Consider the following 13,083-nt stretch of genomic DNA (forward strand, 5'->3'; position numbering starts at 1 on the left):
ATTCAAATATTTAGATGTGTATCTTGTGGTGTAGACTTCGGCCAAGTTTACTGCGGGTGTTGAATCTGGCTGGCCGAAGCGGACGAAGATCAACGCCTCCGGGGAATACAGTAGCAGTGCTGGTTCCCACGAACCCCCCCCCCCCCCGCTGAGGCAGAGTTCCCGACACCTTCATCGTCGCCCCGCCGCCGTCGCCCGGTGGAGCAAAAGTCCACGGTACGGATGGCCAGTGGAAGCGCCAGCGGGTCCGCCGAGGCCCAATCGGCAGCTCCTACCCAAAACGATCCCGAGCTCCCCTCACTCGCCCGCGTCGCGCAACATGAAACCCTGTTACGTGCAATGGTTGAATGACGGACATCGACCGATCGCCATTACAGGTCGTTGCTGAAGGATATCATCAACAGTATGCGGCGCGATTTGTGGTTGGGAGACATGGCGGAGAGTGGAGACGAGGGGACTACCGGCGGGGATGACGAGGGTACTGGCGGCGGGGAATCCGAGGAGTGAGACGGCGTTTTTTTTTTAACTATGTAATTTTTTAAAAATAATTATGTATGTTTTTTTTAAATAAAGTGGTTGCAATTTCTCCGTATTTGTGTCAGCAATTCGTGAAATTAGAGTATCCCCATCTATGCTCTTAGGCAAGAGCATGGAAGTGGGTCCGGACCCACTTTTATTCATTTTTTACTCCCTGCTCTTCCCCAAGAGCACAACACTCATATCCATGCTTTTCCACAAGGACATGCTCAAGGATCCCACCATTCTATTATAGTACTCATTTAGTTTTCATATTCATAGAAAACAGAGATGTAAAACGATGGATTCTTCATTCTGAGAGAGAAAGGGGGAGAAAAGATTAGGATAACAAATGATGCCAACAAAAGAACTTGCATATAGTAGGACAGGACAACAACGAATACCTTAACAGCCTATTCAATAGATTTGCGTGCATTTGTGAATTTTTATTATTTTTATTATTGTGAATTTCTAGTATCTCCAAATAGAACAGTCTCACCTACATTTGTGAATTTTTATTATTCTGAAAAGTCCGTCGGGATGTCCTTGGGGATGTCTGCCACTGTGCATTGGGAAGTCCTTATGACGTGGCAGTGCAGTGGGAAGTTCTTATGACGTGGCAGGAAGTGTTTTTGGATGTCCGCGGGGATGTCCGCCGGGACATTCGCACCACTATGAATGCCCTAAACTTAGAATTTATACTGAAGCTTCGGATATTTATTTTTGATAGATATAACATTGAAGAATATCAAATCCTCGAACTTTCCAAATTTTTAATAAGTACTACCATTCACAAAGATTTGGTTTATAGTTCCAAACATAGATTCTTTCCATTCACAAAACCATAAAGAAGGTTGGAAAATCTTCTACTGCTTATACAGTGCAACACAAATCGTTTGATATAGAGTCATATAATCCTACGGTTAGTATTCTGACACGTGTATGAATACGATGATTTCCTGAATGTATAAATACGAACCAATCACATATCAGCTTTTTATTTATACACCTAGAGCCAAAAAAACTGAGGGAAAAGTGTTCCGATTTCGTTTCTTCGCCGGAATATTCTTCAACAGATCCTAATCGATTGTCGAGCGCCAGCCTAATGGCAGAGAAGTCATTCAAGTACGTGATCGTCGGTGGTGGCGTCGCTGCCGTGAGTATTTCTTATTCGTAGATAGATGGATCACTTGATTAGCTCATTTTAGAAGCAACGTTTCAGCCTTTACTTACTTGATTCATAGTCTGTTCAACTTTTTTTCTAGATATCCATCAGTTTCAGTGATGCTAAATGAATCGCAGATTTTCGATTGTGAACTTTGATCTACATCGGATCATCTAATTTAAACGCGTTTTTCCTAGCTCTGTTTAGTTAGTGTGCTCTTTTGTTTTTTTTTTATAGAAATTAATTTGTTTTACTAGATCTACTCTTGATTCACAATTCGGAGGATCTCCGTTTATGAAGTCAAGGTCCACTTTGAAGTGGAAATTGAGATCAGAAATATATAAATTGTGAAACAACGTCGTGTCTAGTATGCGTGAAAGTTGAAACAAAGTTGACTAAAAAATACTGTTACTTGAGTTGATGTATCGTGTATGCAGGGATATGCTGCTCGGGAGTTTGCCAAGCAGGGAGTCAAATTCGGTGAACTGGCCATTATTTCCAAAGAAGCGGTATGCACCTAAAGCTTTTACTGAGAACAGTTGTTTTAGTTGTAGTTGGTTGGCCAATTTCCATTGATGTTTCTTTAGTTGCAATCAAATTAACCTAATTTAATTGAGCACAGAAGCAGTTGAAATAGTCAATCCAATTTTCCCTGTATCTTTTCTTCTATTGTATTTAATCCACTTTAGGTTTCAAAATCAAGTTCAACACAATCAAGTCTATATTTCACTCAATAGCAGTGAATTATGTAATGAAAATCCTTAAGCATTCTTCACTTCTTGGACTTTGATAAATACTGTTCCTTTTCTCATCTCTCAGGTGCTCATTTATTTGTTTTATGGTGTTTCAGTACTTATATGTAGGCATTTTGGTAATGGTTAATATCTGAAATACATTTCCTAAATTTTAATAAATATCTGTGCCGTATGCATGCTGGAGTATCACAGGTTCCTTGCAAAAAATATTTATTTTGCTGCCTGTATGTTTAAATCGATGTGTTTTTAATGTTTCAGGTGGCCCCTTATGAACGCCCAGCACTTAGTAAGGCATATCTGTTTCCTGAGGGTGAGTTTTTTCATCTTAACCTTTAGTCACTAACTAATTGTAACTGTAGCACATACCAACCCTGATGCCTAATCTTTATATTTCGGAGACATTCTGGTTGTGACTAAACCCATACATGGGCATGCACATCATCTTAAAGATGCACATGTGCATGTATGGACATTGGATGCAGAGTCAATTATCACAAATTCCATGCCATTGTCATGTTTTAGAAATAGGAGTACATTTTAATGATATATGACTACTGTGTCAAATATTAAATTACAGGACAATTATCCATTATTTAGTATCACCCTGCAAATTTCCTTGAATCTTAAGATTGTCTTATATGCCTGACAACAAGCTGATCTATTTGTGTATAATATAATCTCCAGGAACTGCCAGGCTCCCAGGTTTCCATGTGTGTGTTGGAAGTGGAGGAGAGAGGCTCCTTCCCGAGTGGTACACTGAGAAAGGTAGTATCTTCGCAATCATTTATTTTCTGAAATCGCTGCAACAATGGGACACGGTCTGTAATTGCATTCAGCAGTTGGAATTCTTTAGCATGTTGTTTTTAGCTACTTGCCAGAACCCTTATGTGCATTTATCTCAATCATTTCAGGGATATCTTTGATCCTCAACACAGAAATAGTCAAAGCAGATCTTGCTTCAAAGACACTTATCAGTGCGGCCGGCGAAACTTTTAAATATCAGATATTGATTGTAGCAACTGGCTCTACTGTTAAGTGGCATCTTATGGAAATCATCTTTTTTTAAATATATAAATCTCTTCATTTGCTGTCCATTGCTGCTAGCAGTTTCTGATTGTGTGTATTGTTGTTGCCAGGTTATTAGGCTGACGGACTTTGGCGTAGAAGGTGCTGATGCCAAAAACATCTTTTATTTGAGAGAAATTGATGATGCTGACAAACTTGTTGAAGCAATCAAAACTAAGAAAAATGGGAAAGCTCTGATTGTTGGGGGTGGATACATAGGTTTGGAGCTAAGTGCTGCTCTGAGGATGAATAACATTGATGTCTGCATGGTTTACCCTGAACCTTGGTGCAGTAAGTCAAATTTCATAACTTTTCCATTTCATAAGATGTTTTATTGGTTTATTGCATGCAATATAATTTAACATGGCCACCTATAACTCTCCTTAAACGTATTATTATCAGTGCCTAGGTTATTCACTGCTGGCATAGCTTCCTTCTACGAGAGCTACTATGCAAATAAGGGAATTGATATCATCAAGGGCACTGTAGCTGTTGGGTTTGGGAAGAATGAAAATGGAGAGGTGTGTTCCCAAGTTTACCTGAGCTTAAATTGATTATTTATCTTTCAACATATCTCAGAAGTAACATGGATATTATCCTGCTTACAGGTCGTAGATGTAAAACTCAAGGATGGTAGGGTTATAGAAGCCGATATTGTTGTTGTTGGTGTAGGTGGAAGGCCCCTCACAACTCTAGTTAAAGGCCAGGTTGAAGAAGAGAAGGGAGGAATCAAGGTGAGGGACTTCAGCATCTGTCATCTTTTGTTTACGACAAATTTTTCACTCTGGTGCTTGCATCAATCACATGCTTATTGAGAGTGTTGTCCATGATTTTTGTTTAAACTAGTTTCCTCACATTTTGATTTTTGAGCTGTATAATTTCCATGAAGTTAGTTCATGATCTAGTTAAATGATCACTAGTACTATCTACTATCCTGTAGAGTTTATGTCCTGAATATTGGGATAGAGTTTATTCTAGCAACATCAATCTTCATTTTTCCATTTCTAAATCTTGAAAGAACGTATAACTTTTATGAGTGTATGAGTTTATGGGTACATTTTTATCATAATTGAGCACTTAATATGGCCATTTTCTTGCAGACTGATGCTTTCTTCAAGACAAGCTCTCCTGATGTATATGCTGTGGGTGATGTTGCTACATTCCCCTTGAAATTATTCAATGAGCAAAGGAGAGTTGAGCATGTCGATCATGCACGCAAATCTGCTGAACAGGCTGTTAAGGTATTCGTTGTTGTCCTGTCCTACTATATGCAAGTTCTTTTGTTGGCATCATTTGTTATCCTAATCCTTTCTCTCTCAGAATGAAGAATCCATCGTTTTACATCTCTGTTTTCTATGAATATGAAAACTAAGTGAGTACTATTATTTTGCAGGCAATATTCGCAAGTGAACAAGGGGCGTCCATTGAGGAATACGATTACCTCCCATACTTCTACTCTCGAGCCTTCGACCTGTCATGGCAGTTCTACGGTGACAATGTAGGTGAGACTGTTCTATTTGGAGACAACAACCCAACATCCTCGGCTCACAAGTTTGGAACATATTGGATTAAAGATGGGAAGGTGGTCGGCGTGTTTCTGGAGAGTGGCACTCCTGAAGAAAACAAGGCCATCGCGAAACTTGCAAGGGTCCAGCCTCTAGTAAACAACTTGGATCAACTAGCCGCCGAGGGTCTTGCCTTCGCATCCAATATTTGAACTCATTTTTCTTGATTAAGTATATCACAATAGCTGTGTGTGGATTTGCTTCTTGGTTGTCTTGTGGTTGGTTTTTCTGATTATACATTATATTTCTGGGAATGGGTATTTTTCGTCCAAAAATATGATTATGAATTTGGGTTTTGCTTCTCACACACTAATAATGGTTTGTTTAACCTTTTTTAAACAAATAACCTCTTTCCATTTCTATCAGACGTCTCAATCATTCATAAATAGGAAAACTAATTAGGTGGGCTCATATCTCTCTCTCCCCACAGACTTGTCTACTCAAATGCTAAAACTAACTATTGCTTTTAAAATAGGTTAATTGGTAAACTTGGGTAATTTTTATGTATGTCATATGTGCCACAAAATTTAAGTTTTTCACGTCCCAGGGCAAAATACGTTACAGAAATTAAAATATTATCGTGATGGAGTGTGTGTAGGAGGAAGATAATATTCTTCAAAAATGAGTAGGTAAGTTTATGGATATTTTACACCAATAATAAAAGAAAAGGACATATAATTATGGATGCTGTATGTCAATTATCATCGTGAGACAGTCAGAGCATCACATCTTGTTGCTGCTTATCTTCCACCTGTCACAATGCTTCAATTTCATCAAAGTGCACTGCTTATAAAATTCAATATCAGAATACCAAACCATCAATAAAAAAAATCACTTATATAGGTATATAAGTGATGAAATGAGATTTTTAATTGCGAATAAAATAAAAATAACAAAATAAAATTTTTAAAAATTGACGGACAAAGGGAAGTAGTATTAAGTTAAATCATAAGAGGTAATACTTTGATATACTATATTTTAGGTCATTTTAGACACAACTACAAAATAGAGGAGTTATTTATCCAACCAAACTGCCCCTAACATGAAATTTTCCACTACCTTTTCAAGCATACAAATTGTGTTATCAAATTTAAAAAAAATGGACATACATCAACGTGACTTTTTTATCCATTTCAAGAATAAAAATTTCATTTTCATATTCTACTTTATCAATATGAATTTTACTTACTATAAATGGATCAATAAGTTATGATCATGCATATATAAACATACCAGATTAATTACATCTACTTGCATTGACAGCTGGAAATTTAAAAAAAGTAGTGCAAAAACAGCATCTGAATACGACTAGGGACCAACTCTCCAACGAAATTACTCCATATTTCATGAATTTGATAGAAAATTTGAAACTATTTCATATAGAGATGCCCAACGGTTCTGGTTCCGGCGGTTAACCGGCGAACCGGAATCGTGGCGATTTCCTCGAACCGGAACCGTCACAATTCGAACTGCGGTCCGGTTCAGGTTCAAGATTTTTCAAACCGGAACCGTCACCGAACCGCCGGTTCGGGACGGTTCGGAACCGCCGGTTCGGGCGCAGAAACCAAGGCGTCAGGGAGGGGGCCGAGGGGCAGCTTTTCATGCGTTAAAACCGGCCGGTTCCGGTGGTTTTTGGACCGGAAACCGACGGTTAACCTCCGGTTCGGTGGCTTTCGGTGACGGCACGGGATACGAGGCGACATGGCGCAGCTTTTGGCAGACGGTTTGTTGACCGAACCGGCGGTTTTGTCGTCGAAACATGCGGTTTTCCACCAAAACCGCCGGTTTTCCGACAAATTCAATTTTTTTTTTCGGATTTCAAATTCAAATTCTTCCATTTTCCCCCATTTTTATCTATAAATACCCCCTCTATCCTCATTTACATTCACCTCACTCTTGTGTTAATAAGAGTTTCTCTCTTCAATCTCCCAATTCTCTCTCTTTGTCTCCAATTTCTCATTTGTGCTATTGTGCTTCCATTTAATTACTCAAGTGCTACTCTTATTACGCATTGTTATACACTTATACTTGTTCCTGTAGTTCTATAAGTTGTCTTTCTTTCTCAATTGCTAAAACAAAAAAAATATATATTATTCCGTATTTCTAGATTTCTACTATATAATTTGTTACTATCAAGATGTCTTCATCCCGAGAAGGTCATGTTGATAAGGGAAAGGGAAAGTCCAAGAGGCCATCTCGGAGATCCGTTATTGATGAGATTTCTCAAAAGAACATGGATGTGTGGGCATGTTAATATTTATTATCTACTAATATAACTAATTTTGAATTACATTACATTATTGTTCATAATTTTATTTGATATTTACAATACAAATATTATTTTGTAAACTCGAGAAGAGCAAGATATGGCACATGCTATTGCTCTCTCTCGCTCTCAATCCCAAGGCGATGCTTATGTTGGTACCTATTGTGGTGCTCCCGATCGCGGTGCCTATTCTCAACAAATTCCAACCCATGTGAATCTTGATGAAGACGACGATGATGATGACGACGAGGAGGAGGGGGAGGAGGTACAGGCGGAAGAGGTTCAAGAAATGCCACCCCCACCACCACCAAGGAGTCGTCGTGGTCGTAGTCGTGGTCGTGGACACCCTCCTCAACCTCCTAGACCAATTGAAAGGTCTTTAACCTCAAACATCATGGTGAAATATTTCAAGAAGGTACAAGATAGTAACGATCCTGACACTTATAATGTGTATTGCAACTATTGCAAAAACGTATACACATTCCGAAAGGGTGGAGGATACGGTACATTTACCCGTCACATGGAGAAAGCGCATCCGGTCGAGTTTGGTATCGCTCCAACCCAAACTCAAATCAACTTTCAACATGGAGTCGGGACCGGGAGTGGGACGGGTTCATCCCAAACATCAGGTATGTGTAGCAATACTCTTTTGAAATATGATCACAAAAATGCTCTTAATGTGATGTCTAGATTTACCGTTATGAAACATTTTCCATTCAATGCTTTTGATAACGATGCTTTTGAGTTGAGTATGCGACAAGTTTATAATGCCGCTGCAAGAAAATTGAGTCGAACTTCTATGACTCGAGCCGTTGTTAGACAATGCATGGAAAAGAAGACGCAATTAGGTACGTTTATTGTTAACTTATGGCATAAAGTTTCTATTTGCTCTGATGTGTGGACTGATTGTTTTTGCAAAAATTCGTATATGGGCATCACTCTGCATTTCGTTGATCACAGTTGGACTTTAAACAAACGTTTGATTGCATTTCGGGAATTTCCCGCACCACACACTGCACAAGCAATTGCTCAATTGATCATTCAAGTTTTGAATGAATTTCAATTGATCAATAAAAATTTTTCCATTGATTTTGACAATGCTAGCGCTAACACTGCTAGTATAGATGAACTAATCAGTGCATGTTCTCCTGTTATTGATGGCAAATGTTTTCATGTGTGATGTATTGCACATATTTTGAATTTGTGTGTTCAAGATGCGATTGATTTGTGGCAAAAGTATGTTGATCCTATTAGAACTGCTGTTAAGTTGATTCATAACAAAGCTCCTATTGGTAGAGCTTGGAAGAAATATTGTCATAGCAAGCAATGCAAGTACACCAACTTTCGTTTGGATGTTTCAACTCGTTGGAACTCGACATATGATATGTTGGGGTCGACTTTGAACCACATTGAATATTTATGAGATTTTTTTAGAACTTGCCCTCATGTTCCTTCTGATTTGCTTTTGATACCCGCTTGTTGGGACCACAACATGGATTTGTTTCGATTATTCCGCGCTTTCAAAAATGCCACTGTTGAGTTATCCGGTGTTTATTATCCTACTTTTGTGCGCGTTTTGGAACATTGCATGTATGTGACAATTGGTTTTAAGACATGTGTGAAAAATACTCAATTCATTGAGTTGAAGGATATTTTGTTTTATATGGTTGAAAAATGGTTAAAATATTTTACCCGTATTCCAAATGTGTTTTTGATTGCAAAATGCTTGGATGCAAAGTGGAAGTTGCATGGTGTTTATAAAATTTTAGACATGTACTATGGTTGTTTGCACGATTTGGATTTTTCTCAACTTCGCAAAATGGGCTTGACAAGAGGACAATGCTTCGAACTAAGTATTCCGGGTGTTGATGAAATCAAACTAAGGTTAGATAGTGCACTTCGTGCTCTCTACGCGGAATATGAAATGCGGTATAACACCGCTTACCAGGTATGTGCTCCTCCTAGTCCTTCCACATTTGATTTTGGTGGCGGGAATTTTAGCAATGTCATGATTGATCCAGACGTAGTATCACAATTGCAAGATCTATACGGTACTACAACCAATAGGACTAGAGCTACTAGTGAGTTAGATATATATTTGGAATCGCGCTCTATTTTTCAAGATGCAGGTCCTCCTACTCAACAAATTGACGTCCTTAATTGTGGGGAACACATGACAAAGAGTTTCCGATACTCTCCATCGTGGCTAAGGAGATTTTCTCCATTGAGCAAGCTTTTAGTGTCGGCGGTTGTGTCCTAGACGACAAAAGGAGCAATCTCTCCGCCAAGAACATGGAAGCCATTATGTTACTTGATGATTGGGCAAAGGCGGACATGAGAGCACAAAAGCCGGATTTCAACTTCCGTGTAGAGAGTGGTGGTGAAGAATTTCCCTCTGATGGCGATGACGAGGTCAGAAGCGAGAGCACTCAACAATAGCAATGACGGGGAGGAGGCGGTGAATGGCGAGCACGGCCGACCAAAAAGGTAAGCAAGGTAAGAGAACTACGTGGGTTTTGATTCCTCAATAAAATTGTGGATACGTAGGCAACTCAACTTAAATTTGAAAAGTTTAACTTTGAAAGTTTAAGTTGAGCTCAAGCCCTTTTCAATTCCCCCCCCCCTTTCATTTTTTTTTATTTACGTTCCGACGACACTTGTAAATTATATTACATTGTTGTATATTGTATACTTGTATATGTATTGTATCGTTGTCCGTTACAACTCAAATTCAATAAAATTGATATCATTTTCACCTTATTCATCTTATTTCAATTTAAATTATCCACTGTCTTGTTCCAATTTATTGTATAAGTTCAAATTTCAAATTAAAAAAAAAATCGAACTGCGAAACCGCCGGTTTTCGAACCTGAACCGTGTAAACCGCCGGAAAACCGGAACTGGAACTGGAACCGGAACCGGAACCGTGAAATAGTCTCACGGTCCGGTTCCGACTTCGACCAAACCGGAACCGGCGGTGGTTTTCGAACCGTGAGCAACACTTACAACTAGGCATGCACAAGGGTCGGAAACCGCCGGTTCCGGGCCCGAACCGGCGGGTCAAGGGTCGAGATATCCATGAACCTGAACCGGCCCGCCTAGCTCCCGGCGGTTCCGGTTCCGGTTCAAAAAAATGGCGGTTTATGCGGCGGTTCAAAACCGCCGGTTTTCGGCTTGAACCGCCGGTTCCGGGCCAGTTCGACGGTTCGACGATTTTTTTTTTTTTTTTTTTTGCATTTTTCAACTTTTCAATTTTAATCAAATTACATTACACTTTTCAAGTTTGTTTTTGTATGAAATGTGAGTAAATAAAATTGAAAAAAATACGGCCAAAGTTGCAATTTTATTGAAATTGCATGTTTACAAATTACACGTTACAAGTTACAACAATTACAAATTGAAAACATAATGCGGTCTTGAAGTCTTAAACAAAATTTAAATACAAATGAGACTACTAGTGAAGAACTAATTACAAATGACAAGAAACGACGTTGAAGTTCTTAAACGTATAAGTGTATTATATATATACTCTTAACCGGCGAAGAAGATCTTTCTACATAACTAAATTAAGGACACCTTTAGCAATTCAACTTTAAATGTTGAGTTTCGTCTAACAATCAACAATTATAGTAGAATTGTCAAAAGTTTCCCTCATTTAGCCTTATAGAGAAATATACTTCATCGACTAGAGTATATACAAATACAATTATGTAATTGTATTTGCATATTTTTAAAGTAGGAATTAATGGGAAAAAAAGAAATAAAAGAAAAAGGACTTGCAACTTAAATTAAAAATTTAAGTTGAGGTGCCTACGTATCCCAATTGCTCATTTGCATTAGGGAATCAAAGTCCACGTAGTTCTCTTACCTTACTTACTTATTTGGCTTGGCCGGCGGCGGTTGACGGTTGGCCTAATCTTCATCCCCGGTGAATTCATCTTGTGATCCCTCTTGACGATCATTCCAATCATTTTCTTGTTCTCGGACGTCAGCTTTGGCCCAATCATCAAGTAACATCACGGCTTCCATATTTTTCGCCGAGAGCTTACTTCTTGATTCATCCAAAACGCGCGAGCCAACACTAAAAGCAGACTCGACGGCGACGGTGGAAGCCGGAACAGAAAAAATCTCCTTGGCCATTGAAGCAAGGATGGGAAAATCTTTCTCGTGGGTTCTCCACCAATCGAGGACGTCGATTTGGGCGGGAGGAGTAGGACCTTCATCACCAAAGGAAAAGAGTGATTCAAAATATAAATCTAATTCACTGACCATACCTGAGGACCTTCCGCCGGTGCTGTAGTTGTATAGGTCGGCTAGTTGGGATTGCGCGTCGGGGTCATCATAATCGGCTTGAAATACAAAGCCATAGTTATGTTGTGGAGGAGGGGGTCTTCTGACTTGGTGAGTGGTGTTATACTTGGTTTCATATTCGGTGTAGAGAGAGCGCAAGTTATACTCGAGGTTTTGTTGCACAACTGACCGGTCCGGGAGGTTTATTTGAAAGGTTTCTGAGAGGTCGACTCCAAATTCGCCGCTGGTATCCGATTGGATTGCTTGAAGGGGACCAAGATCAATTGAACTCAAATTGTTATAATAAAAATCTAAAATTCTAGTGGTACCTGCTAATTTCCATTTTGGATCCAATACCTTTGCAATCAAAAACACGTTAGGAATCTCACTGAAATACTTGAGCCATTTTTCAATCATATAATACAAAACGCACATTAACTCGGAAGAAGAGGAAGCATTTTTCATTGCAGTTTTAAAACCAAGGGATATGTACATGCAATGCTCCAAAACACGAACAACAGTGCAATAATAAACACCCGACAATTCAACAGTAGCATTTTTGAAATATTTGAAAAATTTAAATAAAGCCAAACTGTTATCCCAACAACTATGCGAAAGATATAAATCACGGTAGGGGTTAGTTCTATAAAATTCACATAAAGCATCTTTATGTGTCAAAGTAGAATTCAGACAATCATATGTCGAATTCCATCTATGAGACACAACCATAGTAAAATTCGTGTACCTAACATTCTTTTGATGGCAATATTTCTTCTATGCTTTGCCAATAGGTGGCTTTTGATGGATTAATCTAACTGCATTTCTAATAGGAGAAACATGCTTTTGCCATAATTCAAGTGTATCCTGTACACATAAATTTAAAATATGGCAAATGCATCTTTGATGAAAATACTTACCTCCAATTACCGGTGTACAAGCCGCAATCAAATCGGCAATACTTGCGGTGTTGGCAGTTGCATTATCAAAACCAATAGAAAATATCTTGTTGCATAACTGAAACTCATTCAACACTTGTATAATCAAAGAAGCATTTCAGGTGCAGTGTGTGGACTTTCAAATTCTCTAAAACCAATTAAACGCTTGTTCAAAGTCCAACTGTTGTCCACAAAGTGAACCGTAATACCCATGTATGAATGACGGTTAAAACAATCCGTCCAAACAACTGAGCAAATGTTCACCCTGTGGCCCATGTTAACTAAATAACGTGATAATTCTACCTTTTTCTCCAAGCACTACCGAACGGTAGATCGTTGTACGGTCATTCTACATATTCTTTTGATTGCTACATTCAACCCACTTTGCATAGTAACCTCAAAACTTTTGTCATCAAAAACATTAAAGGGCATATGCTTCATAGCCGCCCATCTAGTCATTGTATCATCAAAATTCTTTTTATCATATTTAAATAGAGGCGCACCTGACGAACCCGAGCCGGCGGGT

General features: G+C 38.8%; 1 protein-coding gene across 1 annotated transcript; it reads left to right on the plus strand.

Moving 5' to 3' along the window:
* The first annotated feature begins 1,515 nt into the window (after positions 1–1,515).
* LOC121795507 (monodehydroascorbate reductase-like) lies at positions 1,516–5,353 on the plus strand. The gene is made up of 10 exons (XM_042194047.1): positions 1,516–1,672; positions 2,119–2,190; positions 2,695–2,746; positions 3,121–3,201; positions 3,348–3,466; positions 3,573–3,792; positions 3,904–4,022; positions 4,110–4,235; positions 4,602–4,742; positions 4,895–5,353. Exons 1-10 carry the CDS (start codon positions 1,622–1,624, stop codon positions 5,216–5,218), a joined length of 1,305 nt encoding a protein of 434 aa, XP_042049981.1. The 5' UTR covers positions 1,516–1,621; the 3' UTR covers positions 5,219–5,353.
* The last annotated feature ends 7,730 nt before the right edge of the window (positions 5,354–13,083 follow it).

The sequence above is a fragment of the Salvia splendens genome, chromosome 3, assembly GCF_004379255.2.
Source record: "Salvia splendens isolate huo1 chromosome 3, SspV2, whole genome shotgun sequence".
Lineage (NCBI taxonomy): Eukaryota > Viridiplantae > Streptophyta > Magnoliopsida > Lamiales > Lamiaceae > Salvia > Salvia splendens.